Source organism: Diachasmimorpha longicaudata, chromosome 4 (assembly GCF_034640455.1).
Source record: "Diachasmimorpha longicaudata isolate KC_UGA_2023 chromosome 4, iyDiaLong2, whole genome shotgun sequence".
NCBI classification, from domain to species: domain Eukaryota; kingdom Metazoa; phylum Arthropoda; class Insecta; order Hymenoptera; family Braconidae; genus Diachasmimorpha; species Diachasmimorpha longicaudata.
In genome coordinates, this window is record NC_087228.1 from 3635523 (window position 1) to 3660290 (window position 24768).

The window sequence follows — 24768 nt, forward strand, 5'->3', positions numbered from 1 at the left end:
CCGGATGTTACGGATTCGAGATTTCGATGTAGTTCGATAGCTCGGTTGGTTTTGCCCCTTTATTGTAGGATTTTTGCTGCGGATTGATGTAAAAAACTCAATATTTTTCTACAATACGAAACTTTTTTCATCAATTCGCCAGATTGGATTGGATTTATGTTTCTCCATTTTCCTCAGGAGTTTTCGAACGGTATTAGTTTCTCCCTTCCAACAATTTTCAATAAACATGCTAAGCGACAACGACCTGGAGATGCCAAAACGCGGTTACCAGTTCGATATCTAAAATGTATTTCTGGAAAGTCGTAGTTGTCCGTTTATGCATTCAGTGTTGAAGTTGAAACGGGAATGGAAATTTAGTTGGGATTTTCCTTGCACTGGAGATTCTTGAATATTGAAAAAAATATGAACCATTAACACAGATTGATCATTGATGATATACACACGAACTGAAATTTTGATGCCGATTTCATTTTAATCTGACGCATAACAAATGGCCAGTAGAATTCATTTCTACTCTGCGCAAGAATTTTTTATTTTCATCAAAATAAAATTTCTCTGAATTAAAATAAAATTTATTTATCACAAACGAATTTTTGACTCTTCCGAAATGGCCGAATATTCGGGCCCTTTTTCACAAATACTGCACCATGAAAGAAATAAGTAAATATATTATTTATGTTAATATAACTAGTATTGAAGTAAAAAAATATTATCGTTGGATGTCTAGTGAATTTTCGACTAATCGTTTATCGATTGCCGTCTTCAGTACCAAAGAGAAAAGGAATTGATGGTTCCTTATAAGGTGTGTCCCACTCGATACAGTATTTCGTGTACCTCTGGCTGTACCCGAAGAACTTTAATGGTTATCATCATAACGTAACATCACTGCATGGAAATATGACAATGTTTATTTACAAGACCCGGGGTCTCCATTGTCTTCATCACGTTTTCACCGTATACCTACCATACAATACTCTTTTGTAACCCAAACTGTCTGCAATATTGACCCACTATAGCGAGCTGTTGAAGATATAATAGTTAGCTCTTGCTTTGTATACTCAAGTTTTCGGGCGATATTTCGAATCTTGCCCACATGATCCTGCGTATTGTTCTGTCGTACAGAAGAGCGAAATGTCCTTTATGAGTCTTGCTATTACGTTTTCCATATGGTGCAATCAATGAATTTTGTCGTACGTGCGATGTCTCAAAATATTGCGAATTATGAATAACAATTCGTGTCCTTATCTTGGAGATTACGTTTCAAAACCGGAATTTTTCTCTATTATCTCGTGAGAATTTTCTAAACCTGAGGATCTGTCGTGGTAACACTATAAAATTTTATGTAAAATACAACAATAATTTATTGCAAAATTCCAACAATAATGGATCAGTTGCCAAGTGATATTTAAAAAATATCGTGTAACACTCTGGCTCCTATTTTCCTTCATTCTTTTCCTATGCATAGGTAAACGTGGCACCAAGGTACCATGTTAAGGGCGACCCACTGGATTAATATAGCTATGAATTCTCATAATATTCATTACATTTTAATAAGAATTGATGGGATTTTTCCGGACGATTTTGCCACGGATCTGAGCTATTTTGTTCCACCCAATAAAAATTAGAACTAGAACTTTCATTTTTCAATCTGGAAATGAATTTTATTGGTGATAACGTGGATGCAATGTACTCCAGTCGTTTCTGAGCGCTTTCCCAACTATGTTTCAACGAGACAGAATCAAGTTTTACTTGAAGATTGTTGAATTCCATTTTCTCGCTTCCTGAATTAAAATTATTAATGGGATTATCAGAAAAAATATGTAAAAATTGAATTTAGATGATTTGCTTGGTTCGCAGTTAATTTTGGATTTGAATCACACTGTGATGATAAAGATTTGAATATTCGTATTTGATGGAAGAAATTTATTCGTCTGTCTTGACGGCCTGCTAATGCAAAACTGATCTGTAATTTTTTGCCAGACGTACGACGTGTTGGGCACAAAGAACCTCTTTTTACGACGTTCCAAGTATTTGCGGTAGTTCGAAGCGATAAGCTGAAGTGAATCAATGAGGGAGTTAAAGCCTCTGGAAATATTCAAGTGTTGCAATTTGGTAAAAAATTCACGATTGCAAATGCTGAATTGAATAATAGATTAAATCGAATTGTAAATCTTCGATGAACCGAATGATGCAGAATTTCGTCAAAAATTTTTGATGAACAGCATTCATCAAAATTTCAATATCGATTTATGTATTTAAATATCTCATTACTACAATAGTTCAAATATAGAGATTGGTATTCGTAATTGACAGCTCAACACAGCTGAATAAATGCCGATTTTATAGGAATATTCGATGGGAAATGTAGAAGACATCATTTTTCGGAGAAGTCAATCGAAATTCCATAGGTCTCATTAAAAATGTTTTGAAAATTCTATTGCTCCAGGGCAATGATAAAATTCTTGATTGAAACCAAGTCCCAAAGCACTTATCCACGTACTCGAAACAAGTCTGTGAACAACAGTTCCACCCACACCATGAACCTTACACCCTACTGTGTAAATACTGTCAGCACCTCAGGCAACAAATGCTTTTGGCACGAGTCCCTACCACCCCACTTGATACTTGTACTCGCTCCAGATGATATCATAAATTGAAATTACATATTGCATCTCCTTGATATACTCATGTGAAGGCAATTGCCATTCATAATAGACATGTTCTGAACATTTCATATATTCACTCTCGGAGGGTGGATAAACTGCTCGGGCGAATGCCTCGAAAATCTTATTTGGTTCAGTAATGCACGAACCCTCTCACCAGTAACTCGAGTGCGAACCGTCACTCAATGCCAATCACCCTCAGATTCTCTCATCAATTCATGATGGAAAAAAATTTTTCACGAAAATTTGGATGACAAGCTCATTTCCAGGTATATGAGAACCTTGAAGAGGTGATGATGTCTTTCGCAAGTACGCCAACAAAAAAAGTCATCATTGACCCTCAGCCGGACCTGATTTGCACTTTTCTGAGTGAAACGATTCCGTAACTTGTTTATAGAGTGTACTCATTGAATAATGGCATGAGTCATTCTTCTAATTTTCCCCCACTACAAGTGTGGCACTGTCATTAAGGTATATAAAGTGCGGAGACTAGCGTCCAAGCTGGGATTTTAAAATGTGAAGTCGTGGGAAATTCTTGACACATCCTAGAATTTTTTTCAGTAAATATTGCGAGGTACTCGGTTCCAGTTTTTTGCATTGAAATGACGACAATAATTTTTTGTCACTCGATTATTTTCTTTCTCGGGATACTTGAAGTCACTAGTGACCTAGAATACAAATTCGTGAATGTGGTGGGTAGCATCAATTGTTCATAATCCCTCTAAGAGAATTGTTTAGCCCTAGAAATATACCACAGTGGATCTTGTAAGGAATAATCTCTGTAGAATTAGTTTAAAATCGTTTTTTTTCGAAGAATTGAACCGTTTAAATTCATCTCGTAATTAACATAAAACGAATAACATAAAAATATTTTGCATTCACGTATAACTTGATTACCAGCAAATTTAATCAAGTCACGTACAGTTATGATTCTTCACGTATTCACTATTTTCAAGTTTTATAACAATGTTTGGATATGCAACATGTTCGTGGTATAATACGTAAAAGATAATGACGAATGAGAAGGCATTCGACCTTATCTTTTACGTGTTATAAAAATCAGGCATAAAAATCAATTCCTTATCTCACGAACATATGATAGCAACGGTTCCCAATGCATGTTTATAGAACGATAACATCCTTGTAATAAAACATCGTCATTTGATTTTAGATTTTTCGCCATGGAGATCGAACTCCGACGAATAAACCTTACGAATCATTTCCAACAAGCCCATATGTAAAATCGGATTTTTCTCCTTACGGTCATGGACAATTGACAAACGTAAATTGCATCATTTTCTTATGTTTATCAGATCAATCGTGCTTGTACACACTTATCATTTGTTGTTCCCTTTTTTTATTCAGAAAGGAAAGCAAAGTGTTTATGAACTGGGTAAATACATGCGCGAACGTCTTGACCAGTTTCTGGGGGATCTATATGATCCTAACGTGGTATCCGCGCGTAGTACTCATGCTGACAGAACGCAAATGTCTCTTCAAATGGCGATGGCGGGTATGTTTCCCCCTGGTCCTTACCAAAAATGGAATTCAAAACTAAATTGGCAGCCAGTGGTGATGAATGTTCCACCACCTGACGACGACTTCTTGCTTTTCCACAAACACCCGGAGTGAGATCAAATATTATTTCTTCACAGGTCGTAAATTTTACCATGCAAACTGACCCTTTACTTCACGGTAGGTTCAAAGAACAGCGCGCTAGTGTCCTCAAAGATTCGAAGCTTCGGGCAGAAATTGAAACATTAAGTGATTTTGCGAAAAATCTGAGCGACTGGATCGGTACTCCCGTCACGGATACTAAACAGTACAACTTTATTTATCATGGTTTAGCGTCACTAGAGTCCATGGATTGTTCTCTTCCTTCATGGGCTACAGGGATTTATCCAAGAGGTCTATTACTAGATGCTGTCGATCAAGAATATAAAGTGCTAAATTACAACTGGAAAATGAGGTGCCTCAGTGGAGGTAACTATGAAAAAATTATCTACACAAGTAATTAACAATATGCGAACTATTTGTTTAATGGTTTTCAATATTGTTTTTAAGAATGCAGGCCACATCATGTCTCAAATCAAAGCTGTAATTTCCGGGCAATTTTTTTACGATCAAAGACAGGAGGAGAGAATAATGATTTCAAAATTCTTGAATGACTTTGAAATTCGATACGGTCTTATTCGGATTGACCTGAATAAAAAAACTGTTCAAGGGATTCAGGAAAGAATTTCCGGACAGTTTTGTAAATTAGGTTTAACCTAGGATAGTATCAGACAAATGATGGTACTGCATTCCATAAATTCCGACACCACATAATTGAAATTTAAGATCTCAATGATTCCTATCGCACCATCAATTCGATAGAATTTATGGCCTTGACCAATACACTATCACGACTACTATTTAGTTCATTAACTTATCAATGTGTTCCTATGTGTTATAGGAAGGCTTTTAAAGAAATTTACAGATAACATGTTAATTGCTGCGAGTGGAGATAGCCAATCAAAATTGAAGATGGAATTACTAGCCGCCCACGACATAAATATCGTTTCGTTGTTGAAAATACTTAACCTCTACGAACCTCAGGTTCCAGAATATGCCAGCGCCATTTTTGTTGAATTACTGGCGGATGGCGATAAATATTTTGTCAACGTAAGTTCACATTCTCTCTAGGTTAATAATAATAATATACGAGTTTCATTGATATTTGCCATCGAACCCTCACTATAGATTCATTATTACCTGGGGAACCCTTCGGCGACAGAATCCCTAAGAATCCCCGGATGTGAAGAACTATGTCCTCTGGAAAAGTTTGTGGAACTATTTGGCAGTTCCATGCCAACGGCTGAGAATAGCTGTTGACCAGGATGGCTTCCACTCAAAAATATTTTCTATTACTAGGATTCATGTAGTCAATTAGATGTCTCGAAACGGTAATAAAGAAAAAACTATTCATCTGATCCCTGCAAAACCGTCCTCACAAATGTCTTTATTCCTATTATAAAAAGGAGACCCGTGTACAGATCGATATCGATATTTCTCAAAGAAATATCTCGAAAATGCGTAAGCGTAAGACAGAAACCGAAGCGACATCTGTCGATTATATAAGTCGCACATTGGACGGGAACAAATGAACTGGAACAAATGAACCGGTAAAAACCATCACATTTGGCAACGTGTTTGAGTGTTTTTATCCTATTATAAAAAGGAGATAATTTATAATCGTGAAACATCATGACATCTCCACCTATTAAATATACGACCAACAGAGCCATTGATCATTTCAATATTGGAGCTACACTCATGTAAGTATTCCTATGATTATTTTCAAAAAATGGACATATTTCAAAATTTTATTACGCATTCAATCATCATAACCTATCATTGACACGTGTTCGGAGAGTAATTTCATTTTTTTTTCTTAGGAAAATCATCGGCTACGTCGACTGCATTGAAGGCCTGAGGGAGCTGCCAAAATCTCCATCTAAGTGGATTTACAAGTGCATTTTAATTGGATGATCAAACTAACTTACCTGTAAGTGACGTTCGATCCTAATTATATGAAGTCCTCGCTCGAGTACATTACAACTGTAGTATGCCTTCGGTCGGCAAGGCAGCACACGCGACTTTAGAGTTCAATAGAAAGAGAACACGAGAGGTGACCCCCACCTCTCCCCATCCTCGCGCGGAGACCTCAATTTTAGAGCCCCACCATACACACAACTTAAAGGGGAGGGAAAAACAAAAAATCGTTTTTGGCCTCTAGGTGGGACTAATGTACTCGAGCGAGGACTTCATATAATTACGATCGAACATCACTTACAGGTAAGTTAGTTTGATCATCCAATTATATTTCGTCCACGCTCTCCTACATTACAACTGTAGTTGTTTAGAGATTTGAAAATAATCAATTCCCTCTTTGGTTTTTCTTTTTCTCTTTTTTTTTATTCCAGTACCGATAAAGAAAAGTTTGAAGTATTTGTATTGATAGGCCTTTGGTAAAAACGGGCAAACGTCTGAGAGTCAGCAGACCAGCCTGCAGTTCTGCGAATGGTATCGAAATCAACACCTTTTTCGGCAGATCTTGACGTAGAAGCATGCCGTGTGGAATGAGCAGAAAAATAGTGGTATCAATTCCACCTAAAAACAAACATTTCTTCACCCATCTACTAATGGTATGAGTGGTTACTGCTTCATAAGGCTTCTTATATGAGATAAATAATAGTTTTTCCTCTTTTCGTGAAGGACTTATCCTTTCTAAATATAATCTAATTGCAGAATACACACATAACAATGGTTTTTCGTTAAACTTTGGTAATCGAAAACATGGCTGATTACGTCCTGGTCCTGAAGTTTTTAAAACATCAGGGATCCTTATCTCAATACCGTCAGGTGATTCTTTTATAAGATCGATTCTGATCTTTGAGAGAGCTTGCGCTCTTTGAGCGGTACGTAAGGCTAAAAGCATTACAGTCTTATATGTTAGATCTCTTAAAGTACATATATTTAAGGATTCCAAGAAACGGAGGACAGTTGCCACGTCCCATGTAGAGGAATATTTGGGTCTGCATGGTCTCATCTTGTATACCCCCTTTAAACGGCAAATGATTGCGTTTTCCCCAATCTTCTTCTTAGACAATAATGAAATTGCACTACGGCAAGAATTGAGCGTACCATAAGACGCCCCCGCTTTGTATCTCTCATATAAGAATTCTAGGACTACCTTAACATTTATATCTAAACAGTCTCTGTTCTTCCGTCTACAAAACTCATCCCATTGCTTTAGAGCACTACCATATTGTTTGAATGTAGATTTACTTAATGAAGCTAGATCAATGTCTAAGGCTTCAATGGGAACTTTCCTTGCTAGAAAGGCCTCCCGGATATTCTGCTCGCAATTAAACCCAGATGGTCTGCTCTGGGATGTGATAATTTCCTGCATGGAGAAAGGAGTAGTCTTGAATTAGGTTTGAAAAATAGAGGCTTGCCTACTATTAATTTTTCGAAAAGCGGAAACCAAGGTTGATTTTTCTACAGAGGAACCACTAAGATACCCTCTGCTTTTTCCCGTTTAATTTTTGCTAAGGCTTTCAAAATTAATGAAAAGGGGGGAAAAGCGTAAACATCCCATTTATCCCAGGTGATGGTGAAGGCATCAACATACAGGGATCTACCCTCTGGTTTCCATGAGATGAATCTTGTACATTTCGTATTTAATTCGGATGCGAAAAGGTCAATCTCAGGAACGCCAAAATTCCTAATGATTTCCTTGTAATAAATTTCGTTCAGTTCCCATTCCGTATCAATATTCTTAATTCTTGATAAGCTATCAGCAATAATGTTTTCTTTAGATGGAATATAAGAAGCAATCAGAATTATCTTCCTAAGCTCTGCCCATTGCCAAATTTCACGAGCCAATTTATTATATCTCTGGAATCTGGTACCACCCATTTTATTTATGTATGCAATGGCCGTGGTGTTATCTATTCGCAATAGAATTTTACAGTCTTCAAACCCTGAAGCTAGTTCTACTAATGCGAGCTTTATCGTTGAAAGTTCTAAAAAGTTGATATGTAACGCCTGTTCCGTCTTTGACCAAAAACCGTAAATTTTCTTATTACTATTGCATGCTCCCCAGCCCGATTTCGAAGAAAGAACCGTCCTTAATGTAGTGAACACTACTCAATATGTTTTCTTTCCACCAGGCTAACTCCTGCTTAATCGGTTCTTTAATAACCATTCTTCTATCAAAACAATAGTCGTTAAATAAGAGCTGGAAATTTTTTTCCCTCTCCAAGGCCTTAGTGTATAACCAACCATATTCGACCGCTGGGCAACATGCAATAAGGGTTCCAATTAATTGAGCAAACTCTCTGATTAAACATCTATCTAGGTTCAAAAAGACTTCTAGTAAGTCGTCAACTTTCTTTCTCTTTTCAACCGGCAGTTCAATCCTGTAGCTCTTGGTATCAATAATAAAACCTAAGAATTTGCACCTTTTGGAAGGGATGAGGCTTGATTTTTTATAATTAACCAAAAAACCCAACCACTCGAGAAAGCCTCGTGTTTGCTTCAAGTTACCTTGACATTGTTCGAGAGGTTCTTCAATACATAAGATATCATCTAAATAAATTACTGATGATAAGCCTCTATCCCTCAATTTTCTCATCACTACTTTCATAACCTTCGTAAACACGAATGGAGCTGTGCACAAACCAAAGCGTAAACAAAGAAATTCGAATAATTCATTTTTAAACTTGCAACGCAACTATTTTCTGCTTTCTTTATGTATTGGCAATAAATAATACGCGTCCTGTAGACCGATCAATCCTAAAAAATAGTTTGGAAAAATCAGCTCAATTACTGTTCTTAAGTCTTCAAGTTTAAAATGTTGTTTTGTGATGAATTTATTAAGTGCTTTTAGATTTAAAATAAACCTGTTTGAACCATCAGGCTTTTTGACCAAAAAATAAGATGATAAAAACTGACCTTCTGTGTCCGAACACTTCCTAATGGCTTTCTTAAATAATAATTCTTTAATACAATATCTTGTGGCTTCTAAGTCTGATCCCGAGTATTCACACTTCCTGTAGTTCTCTTTAATAAGGTCTTTTTCGACAGGAATCTTATATCCGGAAATACAGGATAGAACAAACTTATCATCAGTAATCTGAGTCCAATTATTATAGAAAAGGGATAATCTACCTGCTCTTACATTATTTAATTGGTCTTCTCGATCTTGTTCGGAAATCTCGGGGGTTGATGCACCTGAGCTCTGTGGTTGACAAACTGTTGTTTGTTTTTTAAAAATACCCTTTGTTTCAGACGTCCTTTGAAAGAAGGATCCCGTTTGCAAGGCTCTATGCGTCATGTCTTACCACTCAGCAAGCACAGACGTGGTGCGATATGTTTGCGTGGTGCGTTATGTGTGTCTGTGCTTGTCACACACACACAAGCACAGATCGCTTCATGTATGCATGTTTCCCTTGTCATTTGCCTTCTAACTGGACTCTGCGATTAAATTAATATTTTTATCATAAAAGAAAGACTTACAAATTTTATCCAGTCTTCGTCATCCTTAGATTCCGCGGCAGTTTTATCCACCAGTTCCGATATGACACCTGTCGCTGCATCTGATGTAATCTCAGTGTCTTCTCCCAAATTCTGCTGGTTGTTCGGTGCTTCATTTTCCGAATCGTCCGGTAGAATATTCAGTTTCTCTTCGATCTTCTGAACTTTATTTAGTAAACTTTCTAACAATTCGTCTCTTTCACGAGATCTCTTGGATTTCTTTCCCATCTTGACCACTTAAAAATGTCACAAAACTCTTAAAACGTGTGTCATCAAGCGCGCGCGAAAGAAAAGCGAGGTCTCCGCGCGAGGATGGGGAGAGGTGGGGGTCACCTCTCGTGTTCTTTTTCTATTTAACTCTAAAGTCGCGTGTGCTGCCTTGCCGACCGAAGGCATACTACAGTTGTAATGTAGGAGAGCGAGGACGAAATATAAATAACAATGATGGCAGAAGGGTTCGCATACTTTGCTGGGGGGATGATGCTCTCAAATACAATGATGAGATCAAGATGTATCAGGTACAGTGATTTCCATTCAAAAAGAAAAAAAGTGGAATTGTCGCATATAATACCACAAGATGTCCGAAATTATCGGATATTTCCCGATAATTTCGGAGCTCTTGTGGTATTATATGCGATAATTTTTTGATAATTTTGATAAACAAACGACACTTAACCAAATAAACCTTTTTTCATGTCATGGCACAATTCTCTTGGCCGAAATTTGGATAGGAAAAATAATCCCCTGAATACCACTCGAGCTTCAAAATTATAGAATATTTCCCTCTCGATGCCTTCTCGGGTCGCTGGTGGAACGCGTAGACGAGGGGCTTGTGGTCCGTTTTCACGATGAATTCACGACCCTCGACTATGTGTTTCAAGTATTTAATACCGGAGAAGATGGCGAGTAGCTCACGGTCATAAGTACTGTAGCGTTGCTCAGTGGGGCTCAGCTTCCTCGAGAAGAAACCTAATGGTTGCCGTGTAGAATCGACGAGTTGCTCCAAGGCACCACCGATGGCTGAATCGGAAGCGTCAGTGGAGAGAGACAGAGGGGCTGATGCTGACAGAAAAGACGCCCTGGTGACCTTGGCCACACTCTGCATGTAACTCTCCAGGGCTGCTTCCAATTCCGCGGTGCAAGGGACTTTACGCTTGTCCTTTTCCTTGGCCTGCTTCCGGTGCTCGTTCAGGGGGGCCTGGATCGCTGCGGCTAGAGGGATACAGCGCCGGTAGTAGTTTTCCATGCCGAGGAATCTCCGGAGGTCCTCGATGGTCTCTGGCTTTGGGTAGGTCAAAATTGCTTCTACCTTGTTTGTGGGTGGACAGTAGCCATGCCTGTTAAGGATGTACCCCAGGTATAGGACCTCCTCCTGAGCGAATTGGCACTTGCCTGGGTTGATCGTCAGGTGATTGTTGAGGAGCAGCTTGAGGATGGCTTCCACATGGCGTTGATGTTGCTCTGGAGTCGTGGAGTAGATGATGATGTCATCAAAGGAACACGCAGCGAATTGACAATCTCGTAGCAAATTGTCCACATGCCTTTGAAAGGTTTGTGGGGCGTTGCACAACCCAGGTGGCATGCCGCAAAACTCAAAAAGGCCGAAGGGAGTGGTCACCGCAGTCTTGGGGATGTCCTCTTCAGCTACCGGGATCTGGTGATAGGCACGCACCAGGTCTAGGGTCGTGAAAATGCTACTACCATGGCAGCGCTGGATCACATCCTCTATGTGTGGGATGGGGTAGCGATCGGGTGTCGTTTGACGAGTGAGCTGTCTGTAATCACCTGTTGCACGCCATGCGCCGTCTTTCTTAGCCACCATATGTATGGGGCTGGACCACTGGCTGCTGGAAGGCCTGATGACACCGAACTGTAAGAGCAGGTCGAAATTCTCCTTGGCGGTCTGGAATTTCTCGCCAGTTAAACGATGTGGGCGCTCGGCTACAGGTGGGCCTGTCGTGAGGATGTGGTGTGCGACTGGGTTGCTGAAGCTGATCATGGGGATCGGTGCAGGTTTGGTGACGTCAATATACAGCAGCAGTCCCGTGTAGAATGGTGGCAACTGCCGGGCTTTGTCGACTGGAAAGACGTTGAAAATTGAGGTCTCGAGCAAGGTGCCGGTGACACTGAGACTGGTCACTTTGTCAACCAGACGGCGACCTTGGATGTCGATGAGCAAACCATAGTAGGCCTGTAGGTCTGCACCGATGATCGCAGTCTTCACGTCAGCAATGGTGAAGGGCCACTTCAGGGCACGATGGAGACCGAGGTTTAGGTTGAGCACTCGCTGTCCGTACGTGTGGATTATGGTCCCGTTGACTGCATATAATTGAAAATCCGCTGGTTTTTCGTTATTTTGTCGCTTCCCTCGTGGAATTATGGATATGATGGATCCAGAATCCACGAGGAACCTGATTTGGGAGGTTCTTAGGAGGTTCTTAACACTATCAGACTCAAGACAGATCTTCCTCATACTTCTATTTATACCTGGGGCTAATACAAAATGGTCCAACATTTGTTGCATAGGATTGGGGAAACCCAGAAAAACCCAATCAGACCATATTAACAATCATATCTCTGTTAAACAAACAAACTAATTATAATCGACTCATATTATTTATTCTAAACCAATTCCCCTTCTGAATTCCAGGAATTTAACCGCTGGTAACGGCTTCGTCATTGTGTCGGCTAGTTGGCAACCTGTGGAAATGAATTTTAATTTAATTACATTTCTTTCCGCTTGTTCTCTCGAGAAGTGATACTTTATATCAATATGCTTTGATCGTTTGTGACTGCTCGGATTGCTCGCAATACTGATACAACCTGTGTTATCTTCGTAAATTGTTATTGGGTCTGAAATGTATGCATTGAGGCTTACTGCTAATGATTTTAACCATAAAGCCTCTTTCACAGCCTCAGACAAAGCCATGTATTCGGCTTCTGTGGAGGAGATAGCTACCGATGATTGTTTCTTCGTGTTCCAACATATTGTGCATCGATCATATAACTTAAATATATAAGCTGTTGTACTTTTTCGATCCGTACTTTCACCACCTCCCCAATCTGAATCAACATAGCCACTTAAAAGTTCATTAAAATGATTCATAACATATGTTAATTTCAGATCCATTGAACCCTTGAGATATCTTAGAATTCTTTTCAAACTTTGCCAAAGCTCTGTATTATTCTTAGCTGCATAACGACTCAAAATACTAACTGCTGCGCTTAAATCAGGCCTCGTATAAATCATAATATACATCAAGCATCCAATTAAACTTCTACAAGGTGCCTCACATTTTTCATCTCAGTTTAAAGCAAGAAAATTAAATTTACTCGGGAGAGGTGTATTGACGGAGTTACAATCACGCATATTGAATTTTTCTAAAACCATTTTCATATAGGCACTCTGATTCAACGTTAAAATTCTATCTTTTCAGTCAACTTTCATTCCCAAAAATAATTTGATACTATTTAGATCTGTCATTTGAAATTTACTCATTAAATAATTCTTAAATTTTCTCATGGTTATGACATTAGCCGTTGCAACCACAAGATCATCCACATATAATACCACATAAATATTTTCCGATACATTTCCTCGATTTAGAAAATAAATACAACGATCGACTGCTGAGTTTTGGAAACCTTTTCCAATGAGAGCTTTTTCAAACATTGCAAACCAACATCTTGCAGCCTGTTTTAACCCATATAGTGCTTTATTCAACTTGCAAACTTGATTTTCATTACTTTTTACACCCATTGGTACTTTCATGTAAATTTCCTCTTTTAATGTACCATTCAAGAATGCAGTTTTAACGTCCATATGACGAATTAGTAAATTATGCTGGTTTGCAAATGCTACAATGAATCTAAAACTCGAAATTCTCGCGACTGGTGCAAATACCTCATCATAATCTACCAAATACTGTTGACTGAAACCGCGAGCGACTAAACGAGCTTTGTATTTTATCGGATTCCCGAGTCCATCATTTTTAATTGTAAATATCCATTTACAATCGACAATATTTTTACCACTAGGTCTCGTTACTAATGTCCACGTTTTATTTATAATAAGAGAATTTAGTTCATCCCCAATGGCCTTCTCCCATTTCAGCCTATCGTCCCTTGTTTTTATTTCCTCGAACATTGTAGGTATTTTATAAACAATAGACTGAGCACACAAGAGGTAATCATCTGGAGTTTCGGTTTCATCATACGAAATACGTGGTTGTTTCTTAATTCTTTCGCTTCTAATTTTAATTTTCTTGTCGGTTTGATGGAGACCATCTGCTTCATCTGCAGATTTATTACGATTTTGTTTTACGTTCTGATCAATCGGCTCCAGTGGATCTGAATTACTTTCATCATCAGATTTACATCTCTGAGCTTTATTATTGTCAAATTCACTCATACCTTGTTCATCTGATTTCTCACCTTCAGATCGTTGTCTTTGAATTGCATCTGGTTTATGGCTGCCAGGTATATTCAAACCAACATCATTTTCAAATTTCTCTTTATCAGATTCATTTATATGAGTTGCCTCCGGTCGGTTAGTACCAGGTATACTCGTATCAACGCCTCCTGATTTCTCATCATCAGGTTCACATCGCCTTTCAACTGGTTCTGACATCACATCAAAATCATCAGTGTGGCGAGGTGGCGGATTTTCTTTTGACACTGGCCGAGATGTCACGTAATTTACCTCATCAATTATTACATCTCTTACTTTCACAAACTTCTGAGTCTCAACATCCCAAACTTTGTATCCGTTGGATTCAAAACCGACAAGAATACCCTTCCACGATTTTTCATCAAATGTCCTTTTTCTATTTTTGTTATGCAGGTAAACTGTCGATCCGAAAACTCTCAGATACTCTAATTTGGGCTTTTTACTATGCCACAATTCAAATGGTGTTTTACACAACTGTATAGCTTTTGTTGGAGTAAGGTTAATTAAATATGTTGCCGTTAAAACGGCTTCTCCCCAAAATTCTTTACTCAGAGCTGCACCATTTAACATTGCACGGGCTCTCTCGCCAATCGTTCGATTCATACGTTCCGCAACGCCATTTAATTGAGGAGTATATGGAACAGTCAAATGATAGCTAATTCCTCTTTCTATATAAAAATCTTTCATCTGGTTTGACAGATACTCTTTACCATTATCGCAATGTATATTTACGAGCTTTACGTTAAAATGAACTTCACTCTTTGCAATAAAATCCTTGAAAAATCTGAACACGTCTGACTTATGAGTGATTAAATACGTTACAGTATAATGCGTGAATTCATCAATAAAAGTTAGAAAATAATTTTGATTATTTTTTTCATCCCAATTTCAACCAATCAAATGGTGGCATTTCCCGTCACGTGGTACAAGTAAGAGAGTTTTACTTCGGATATTTTTCGGATATTTCCCTGTTTGTTGCTAAGCAATGAAAATATCCGATAAACAATTTGTACGCGTTTCAAACCCCAAAACTGTCATTACAAAAAATCAAGTTCAAAGACTTTACCTCGACATGAGCAGATTTGGACGGGAATCCTTGGAGATTATTGATCAAAAAATTTTTTAAAATGTTCCTAATAATACAGTGAAGACAAAAGCCACAATTTGGAAATAATTCTCTGCATTTTGTGCAGACAAAAAATATACGCTGGAGAAGCCACGACTACGAGTGAACAACCATACTATATGACGTGAAATGCCACACATTTAATTGTTTGAAATTGGAATGAAAAAAATAATCCAGCCAAATACCCCTCGACCTTCAAAATTAATCGGATATTTCCCTCCAGTTTCCCTGCGTAGCACCGATCGGGATAAGATTCGCAGAAAAACCCTCGCGCTTCGCGCTCGGGTTTTTTAACCTGCGAACCTTATCCCTCTCGTTGCTACGCAACGAAACTCTCGGGAAATATCCGATAATTTTGAAGGTCTTGGGGTATTACCACTGATTATTAATCATTGGAGGAGTTATTGGACCACATACATCGATATGTACAATAAACAATGGTCGATTTATGTGACTTTTATCTTTTGTTTTGTTGAAGGACAATCGAGACTGTTTTCCGTTTATACAAGCCTCACATAAATCGTCACTCGGAATAACTTTTTGAAGATGACTCACATCTTCAAACATTTGTTTATTCTTTAGTTCTAGAAATTTTCCTTTACCGATGTGGCCCAAACGCTGATGCCATAAATTATAATTATTAGTACTTGCGTTCAATACTTGCATCTTATTGGAATTCACCGTTTCCGCTACTTTAAAATCTAATGCAATTAAATTATCTGTGAGCTTACCGTACATCATCGTTTTACCGTTTTTGCGTATCTCCACACCTTTCTCGTCGAATATAATACTCAACCCTTTGTGCTGCATTCTCCTCACTGATGACAAGTTGTAGGGAACCTCTGGGCAGTACAGGACGTCATCGATGGTACATTCAACTCCCATGTTTGTCGTCACCTTGATTTTTCCTCGTTTTGTAGCTTTGATGAATGCGCCACTTTTAGCGACGGAGATTTTGAGTGGTGGATTTAACTCAATCACGCTCGAGAACCGACTGTCATCATTGATAAGATGATCGGTTGCACCCGAATCCAAAATAAATGCTAATTTGTCACCGTCAGTCATGAGCACCAATCCAGAGATGTTGTCATTTGTGGTTGTGCGTGTTGCCTGAATTGTATGGGCTACTTTGTTCTGTTGGTTTTTGTCTTGTGATCGTTTGTAGTAATAGCAGTCCCTTATTTTATGACCTTTTCGTCCGCAGTTGTGACACATAACATGCGGTGCATCCCTGCGGTGTCGGAATGATGACGAAAATCTTGGGCCTTTCCCTTGTCTGTTATTTCTTCGATTAAATCTTTTGTAACATCTTGAACGGTCTTGATCGTTTTCACGTGGAGTCTCATTACGAATATGTAACACTTTTACACTTGTGTCATCATTTCGTCTTTTCATCCTTGTCTCTTGGTCAAGGAGCTTGGATTTCACGCCATCCAATGTAATTTCACTATCTTTCATTGCTCCGATCACTGTCGAAATCGTTTCAAACACTAAAGTTAAACTTTGAAGAAGATACGACACTTTTTCACCTTCTCTCATGTACACTCCTGCAGCTACTAGTTCTGTGACAAGATCATCAAACTCTTCAAAATGTTCTTTTAATGTTGCATCGCTTTTCATTTGCAGACGATTTAACCGATTTCGAATTGACACTTCACTAGTTGATGTCTTTCTCTCATAAACAGCATCTAAACTTTCTAGAATAGATTTAGCAGTGCATCCTGGTGAGTCATACTTGAGATCAGACTTTGATAAATATTCAACAATCGTTGTCTTTGCCTTCTTCTCCTTTTTCTTCCATCGTCTAGTGATAGGATTAGGAGGATCTTGATAAATCACTTGAAGCACATTTAGTTCATCTAATAAATTTCGGATTCTATGTTTCCATGGAATGTACTTGCTTCCATCAAACTGTTCAATATTTCTTCTTTCCTTCGATTTCGACATTATCACTTACACTCCTATATAGTTTTTAAATCCTAATCACTTTCACGTCACTTCACTTTTCAGTTCGACGTATCACTAAGATTGTTTCACAGAAAATACACAGTTAATACACGATATGCTCTGGGCCCATAACCTAATGGAATATGGGGGACAGAACAATAACTTTTTAACGCAGTGGATTTAAATATTCTTAATTATCGTTTATTGAAAAATTACTCGAGGAAGAAATGTCTGTACTCTACGACCTGCCACACCAGACTGAAGTGGTCAACTAGACTAAAAAGAAAAATCGTGATAATGTGACAAAGGATCCCCAGTTCCTTTGCCACATGACCCCATGGCTTGTGTTTATGTCTAGAGATCTCTCTCTCTCTCTTCATGTTGATACATTTTTGAAACCATAGACTCATAAAATCAAGTCTCAACAGACTGAGGCTATATTGCAACACGTTTCGATAATAAATTATATCAATTCACATGTCTTCCGTTCGGCTTGAGTACAAGTCCATACGTATTTACAAAAATTATGAAACCTGTTATTAATGTTTTGCGGACCCAGGGCCTCTTGTCGGTGATATATTTGGATGATATATTGGGCATTAGTACTACTGCTGAGAGTTGCGAGGCCAACGCATTAAAAACAAGGATCATATTAGCGGAATTGGGATTTATTATAAGTTATCAGAAAAGCTCTATGACACCCAAAAGAAGACAGAAATATATCGGTTTCATCATAAATTCTGCGGAATATCAAATTGAAATGACTAAGGACAAGAAAACAAATGTAACGAGGTTATTAAATCAATTTTCATTAAAAAAGCAATACAAAATTCGTGAAGTTGCACATCTTCTGGGAAAATTAGTGTCTTGTTGCTCAGGAGTTGATTATGGAAAAGTCTATTGTAAAAGACTGGAACGTGAAAAATGGTTGGCATTATTGAAGAATGACAATAATTTTGAGGGTCTTATGGAAATCAGTCAAGCTTCTATGGAAGATACCGTCTGGTGGAAACATAATATAATAGTAGGGATTAATCCAATTAAAATGCAGCAATACAAACGGGTCATTAGTTCTGATGCCTCGAGAACGGGTTGGGGTGCTGAGTCGAATGGAGTCGTAACACATGGTTTTTGGGACAAGGAGGACAAAAAATCTCACATCAATTATTTAGAACTCTTAGCAGCTTTCTTTGCGCTAAAATGCTTTGCATCAGATATTAAAAATTGCGAAATATTAATACATATAGACAATACAACTGCAATAGCCTATATAAACAAGGCAGGTGGCATAAAGTGTCCACATCTTAGCGAGAGATTTATATTCCATCAAGGGAGAATGTACAAGCCGACGCAGCATCTAGAGTCACAAATTTTGATACTGAATGGGAACTTGCTCAATCGTATTATGATCTGGTCAAGAAAAAATTCGGTCCTTTCACAATTGATTTATTTGCTTGTCGGGTTAATAAAAAATGTAAAATATATTGTTCTCGTTATCCTGATCCCGAATCAGAAACTGTTGATGCATTCTCAATCTCTTGGGATAATGAGGAATTCTATGCTTTCCCGCCTTTCGCACTCATTGGTCCGACTGTACGTAAAATAATTAACGAAAAAGCGATGGGAACCGTGGTGGTACCCTACTGGCCCACTCAGCCATGGTACCCACTCTTTACAACTTTACTAAGGGGTTCTCCTTTAATGTTCGAACGCTCTTCAAAATTATTATTGTCTCCTTGCAGGCAGAAAATGCATCCCTTGACCCCAAACCTTTCACTAATGGCAGGAAAATTGTCGAGCAGTCATACCGGAATAAGAGGATCCCCGAACGTGCTTTAGACATTATGGTGAATTCAGTCACCTCATCAACTCTGAAGCAATATGAGGGACCGCTATTGAAATGGTCAAAATTCTCCAAAGAGGAGGGAATTAACATGTGTAATCCTCAAAATATTGATGTGATCAAATTTTTAACTTCAAGATTTGATGAGGGAGCTAGCTACGGTACCTTGAATTCTACTAGGTCTGCTATATCTCTTATAATTGGGAAAGCTTTGTCAAAAGATGCACTCATATCTAGATATTTCAGAGGTATTTCGAAGAAACGTCCTCCAAAACCGAAATATTCTGATACATGGGTGTTGGAATTCCTGGAAGCCGACAGGATTCCATCACCAATACTTACGCCTGCTCACCGTCAGGCAAAATCAAAACAATCCAGTTGTTACTATGGGCCTACTTAGCATTCTTTGGGTGATGGGGCGCCACTTCCTGGACCGCTCCTAGCTCTCCTGCATAGGGAAGCTGCCCCACCACCGACCACGAGGATCCCCGAATTCGACTCATCAGATCGATCGGGCGATTCGCTCGCTCACTCGCTTCCGGATTATTGTGTTAGTAACACGTGGTTATTAACTACCGCTCAATTATCTAAATCGATCTTTCTAGACCGCTCGAACTATTGTTACTCGTCATATCCGCGAAACGGCTCATCGGGTTTTCTTATAATTAGTTATATTAGATTTTAATAAATTGGAAGCCAGGTTAATTAACAAAAATGCACGATATAAGTAAGAGCAGTTTTTATTTCTTGAGGAATATATGTTCACACTTCGAGAGCAGTCGACGAACTAACAAACGAATTGGAAAATCTTAAAAACCAAAGCATCGTCATCATGGTTTCTTTCTTCCAATGAACAATGATTTCTTTCTTTTATTCTATAAACATAAACTGGAGGTTTCGGCGCAAGACCACGCAGACGGTCTCTCCAGGAAACAATGACCTCACAGTACTGGTGTAAACTTATATATGCCTCTAATATAATCATATTGTTTTTGCTCTTTTCAATAAGTTATAATAACGGACCGCTCTTCAACATATGATTAAATATTATTAAGACTGACGAATTGTGTTTGTTAATAAATCAAGGTGACACGTGCAGTGTAATTCATCTCTCTTTAGTTTTTTTGGGATTGCTCATACCCCCACACACCACCCGATCCCCTCCGATCCCGAACTTTCTTCCCACAATGGGATACTGAGACAGTGCTTTCATACATCGAAAATTTAGAGAACATTGCAGAATTATCACTTAAGGAAATATCAGAGATTGCCATTACTCTGCTTGCACTAGCTACAGCTCCTAGACTTCACACTTTTGCCCTAATCAATGTTAATAACATCGAATCGTTCTCTTCAGGTATTAAAATAAAAATTCCAGACATTATCAAGACCTCCAAGCCCGGGAAGGCCCAACCAACATTGATCTTACCTTTCTTAAATCAAAGAAAAAACGTGTGCGTAGCCTCTATCGTACTACATTACGTAAGATTAACTCAGGACCTGAGAGATAACACTGATAAATTATTTATATCAACGGTCCGTCCATATCGTCCGGTCTGCGCACAAACATTGGGGCATTGGATTAAAGCATTATTGAAAAAAGCTGGTATTGATATAGAAAGATTCAGTGCCTACAGTACAAATCACGCAGCTGTCTCTGCTGCATACAATCGAGGTATTGATGTTCAAACCATAATTAAAACAGCCGGATGGTCTGAGAGATCAAGGGTATTTGCCCAAATTTATGATAAGCCAATCCAGAAATCAGAAGATACTTTTGCAAGGGTAGTGTTTAGTAAAGAAACATAAAGATTAAATTCTCACAGTTTATGTAATTTTCCTTCTTCTATTTGCATATGAATTAAAAAATTTGATAAATATACATAATCTCCAGTTATCACAGTTGCTAAAGGTCTACATATAATCTATCATCGAGAACGAGACGCGTAGTATAATTGAACGATCAAACGAGCCCGCTGAAGGCGGGCGAAGTTCGATCTTAATTATACGAAGCGTCTCGTTCGAAGATGATCATCACCCACCCAAAAAAAAAAAAAAAAAAAACCCATTCCCCGATCATCTTGCAAAAACCTGTGATAAGCTGGACACTCTAAAAATATGAAAGCAGGAGAGGGGGGCCTCCGAGAGGGCGCCCACTGACGAAAACGGCGCTTTCTTTTAAAAACTCTAAAGGTTGTGTATTTGCCGCGTACCAGACAGTACTACATATAATCTATCATCTTCGAACGAGACGCTTCGTATAATTTAGATCGAACTCCGCCCGCCTTCAGCGGGCTCGTTTGATTGTTCAATTTTAGGTAAAAATTAAACCTCTATTGAGGTGGGGAAATTCAAGCTTGAACCAACCTAGGATACCAAGCCTTGAAATTCTTAGTTTGGACCAGCCTTGATCCTATGGAATTACCAGAGTTCAACCAAGCTTGGTGGTACAATGCAAATAGAAGCTTGAATACCAAGGTAGTTCCAATCATGGCCTAACCTTGGTATTTCAAGCTTGAACTCCCCACTTTCAGCCAAGCTTGATCCGATAGCTGATGTCTAGGTAATTCCAAGCCTTGGAATTCCTAGTTTGGACCATCCTTGATCCTATTGAATTACCAGAGTTCAACCAAGCTTGAAGGTACAATGCAAATACAAGCTTGGATACCAAGGTAGTTTCAATCACGACCTAATATATTATACCTAGATAATCTCAAGCCTTGGAACTCCTAATTGGAGTCAATCTTGATCTTATGAGCAAAAATGTATTATGATTAATATTGCGAATCGACATTATGCGATATCAATGATGCATTGATAATTAATTTTTTAACGGTCGTACAAATAAAAATTTCAAATTGCAAATTCAATTAAATTTAGCATAAATGTGCAATTTGATGAGAGAAAATAATAAAAAAGAAGTGAATTATGAGAAATGTAAAATTCAAAGCGTGTGTGAGTTAATACATTTTTTTAGCAATTGCATGGCAATTTGATTCCATGATATAACCCTTTCCCCAAAAAATGTTAATTTGCAGAATAAATATTTTAATCTCTAATTGACGACTAATCCTCGGTAATATTGACTGTATCCTTATCATCACATACCATAACCACAAAAATATTTTATTGGCATTAACATCTGAGCTTCGGGTAATTGTTAAGCCATAGCAAGCAGCTATTGCAACTTCAGGTGGAGTACGGTCAATCATATGGTGCAGTGAACAGCATTGTGATGTCCTGCGGCCAGAATTACATAGATGGCACTATTAAGTCACCATTTTATCCCCGAAATTTGAAAAGATATTCCGATAAATTAGAATGTTAGAAGAGGGTCAGGACACCCTTGGTGTCTTTATAGACATCGAGGGGGCCTTCGACAACACCTCCTTTGATACGATTGAGAAAGCGGCGGCATCTTTTGGCATCGAGGAATCGGTCACCAAATGGATAGCCGCCATGCTCCGAACTAGAGTTGTCCACTCCACCCTTGGGGACAGTGCGGTAAGGGCTGCGGCGGGATGGGGCTGCCGGCGGGGGGGTTTATCTCCCCTCTGCTGTGGCTCCTCGTTGTCGACGGCCTCGTCACTGGACTCGAAGAGCTGGGGGTAAGGACAGTCGCGTATGCAGATGATGTGGCACTGCTGGTAACTAGCAGGGACGCGAGCACGCTACATAACAAAATGCAGAAGGCGCTGAACTATGTTCAGCACTGGTGCACATCGAAGGGCCTAAGGGTAAACCCAGGCAAGACGGAGATGGTGCACTTTACAAGCAGAAGGAGGGGTGCCGTTAAAGCTCCCTCCATCTATAACACAGAGCTGGAATTCTCTGGGGAAGTCAAATACCTAGGTATTTGGCTCGACAAGAAATCCAGCTGGAAAAAGCATATCGCCATGCAGACTAACAAGGTCACTATGACATACTGGGCATGCAGGCGAATGTTCGGAAGCACATGGGGTCTAAGGCCGAGGATGGTCAAGTGGATCTACACGGCCATTATGACCCCACAGCTAGCATACGCAGCCGCAGTGTGGTGGACAGCCTTGAATAAGGCCCGCCACAGGAAAGCGGTGGACAGAGTGGGCAGGCTTGCGATGCTGGGCATAACAGGGGCCCTTCGAACGACCCCGAGCTCAGCATTGGAGGCCCTGCTCTTCATGCAACCGCCACCCCTGATTATAAGGGAGGAGGCGACAAAAGCGGCCGCAAGATTGCGGCTGCAGGGAACATGGAAGGAAGCCAGGAATGGGCACGGTAGTGTCCTCCGCGCAGACGGAGAGCTGGAAGGGCTACTGTCGTGCGGTGCTGACGCCTGCAGGCCCATATGGCACTTTCGCAGAAAGTTCTCTGTCAACCTATGATGAAGGGAAACCCCGTCAGAAGAGGACGCGGACTGGGGGCCGCCCCGTGGACTAGTCTGGTATACGGACGGATCACGGGTGAGCGGACGGGCTGGAGCGGGGGTCTGGTCAGAGGGGCCCGCAATAGCGAGGACCATTGGGCTGGACTCGCACGCAACCGTGCTCCAGACTGAGCTGGCTGCCCTAAAGGAACTGCGCCAGGATGATCCTGGAGAGAGGGGACAAGGGCAAAAAGATCGTCATCTACTCAGACAGCAGGCGCGCGCTGAGGGCAATGCTCAGGTATAAGTGTTGCTCTAAGTTAGTGGGTGAATGCGTTGAGCTGATGGAGGAAATTGCCGTAAATAATCGGCTTGAGGTGGCTTGGATTCCGGGCCACGCTGGCATCAAAGGCAATGAGAAAGCCGATGAGCTAGCAAAGAACGGTAGCAACAGGGCCTTTCGGGGAGAGGTGGAGCACGTAGGCGTGCACACCGACTTTGTGAAGGACCTGGTCAAGGAGCGTGGGGATAGGAGGATTCTGGAGAGATGGGACTCGGAGACGGATGCCAGGCACACGAAATCCTTCCTAGAAAAACCCACTAGGAAGATCGCAGAAACTTTGTTGGGCCTAAACAGGGCTAAGCTCCGCGCTATAGTGGGGCTTATCACTGGACACTGGCCCCTGGCTCTGTATTTGTCAAGGATAGGCCAGGGAACTGACCCCCTATGCAAAAGATGCGGGTTGACGGAGGAAGATCCTCTTCACCTATGCACAAGATGCAGCGGGCTCGATGAAGTCCGGTAGGATGTTTTTGGGTCTGCATGCACAGATATATGCGTCGACAGGGACGGGATCAAGGGGCTCTATGAGTTTGCTCGTAGGGCACAGATACTCGATACCAGCGACTAGACGGCTGCCTAATGGCAGGGTGTAAAATGGCCGTGAGGCTGATTGCACGTCTGGCTTGGAACGTTTAATGAATAATAAGTGAATAAGTGAAGATAAGAATGAAAAAAAAATCTGTTCTTTAGCTTTAAGTTTTGTTAAAAAAAAAAAAAAATTTTTTAATAAATGTTTTTCTTTTCTTTTTTTGCACATAATTCCTCTCCTTAGTTGTAAGTTTAAAAATAAGAAGGAAAGAAATGTATTTTTAGTTTTTAAGTTTTTTAATAAATCAATTTTTTCAAATAAATAATTCTTCTTATTTTTTTACATATTTCGACCCGAAGATTTACTTCCTTAGTTTTAAGTTTAAATATTAAGAAAAGTATATTAGGCTTTCAGATTATTATTCAATATAATGTAGTTT

At 39.5% G+C, this 24768-nt stretch overlaps 4 protein-coding genes across 9 annotated transcripts; 3 read left to right on the top strand and 1 right to left on the bottom strand.

Annotated features, from left to right (window-relative positions):
• Positions 1 to 3160: 3160 nt before the first annotated feature.
• On the top strand, positions 3161 to 8196 carry LOC135161108 (venom acid phosphatase Acph-1-like). 6 transcript variants are annotated; one of them, XR_010298694.1, is made up of 10 exons: positions 3161 to 3355; positions 3835 to 3945; positions 4029 to 4291; positions 4363 to 4646; positions 5119 to 5327; positions 5406 to 5608; positions 5684 to 5980; positions 6101 to 6850; positions 6954 to 7123; positions 7187 to 8196. XR_010298694.1 is itself a non-coding variant. In XM_064118401.1 (6 exons), exons 1-6 carry the CDS (start codon positions 3266 to 3268, stop codon positions 5535 to 5537), a joined length of 1089 nt encoding a protein of 362 aa, XP_063974471.1. In that variant the 5' UTR covers positions 3161 to 3265; the 3' UTR covers positions 5538 to 5661. The 6 variants fall into 6 exon arrangements, 1 of the variants encoding a protein (XP_063974471.1); XR_010298695.1 differs by having other exon boundaries at positions 6101 to 6210; positions 6629 to 6850; positions 6954 to 8196; XR_010298696.1 differs by having other exon boundaries at positions 6101 to 6210; positions 6667 to 6850; positions 6954 to 8196.
• Positions 6205 to 8764, bottom strand: LOC135161487 (uncharacterized). Its single transcript, XM_064119090.1, has 8 exons — positions 8757 to 8764; positions 8559 to 8671; positions 8334 to 8504; positions 7719 to 8233; positions 7176 to 7611; positions 6986 to 7133; positions 6632 to 6943; positions 6205 to 6208 (listed from the first exon to the last, which is right to left on the bottom strand). Exons 1-8 carry the CDS (start codon positions 8762 to 8764, stop codon positions 6205 to 6207), a joined length of 1707 nt encoding a protein of 568 aa, XP_063975160.1.
• Positions 8765 to 18927: 10163 nt separating this feature from the next.
• Positions 18928 to 19512, top strand: LOC135161110 (uncharacterized). The gene is made up of 2 exons (XM_064118402.1): positions 18928 to 19292; positions 19359 to 19512. Exons 1-2 carry the CDS (start codon positions 18928 to 18930, stop codon positions 19510 to 19512), a joined length of 519 nt encoding a protein of 172 aa, XP_063974472.1.
• Positions 19513 to 22433: 2921 nt separating this feature from the next.
• LOC135161488 (uncharacterized) lies at positions 22434 to 23764 on the top strand. The gene is made up of 4 exons (XM_064119091.1): positions 22434 to 22720; positions 22771 to 23023; positions 23126 to 23433; positions 23482 to 23764. Exons 1-4 carry the CDS (start codon positions 22434 to 22436, stop codon positions 23762 to 23764), a joined length of 1131 nt encoding a protein of 376 aa, XP_063975161.1.
• The last annotated feature ends 1004 nt before the right edge of the window (positions 23765 to 24768 follow it).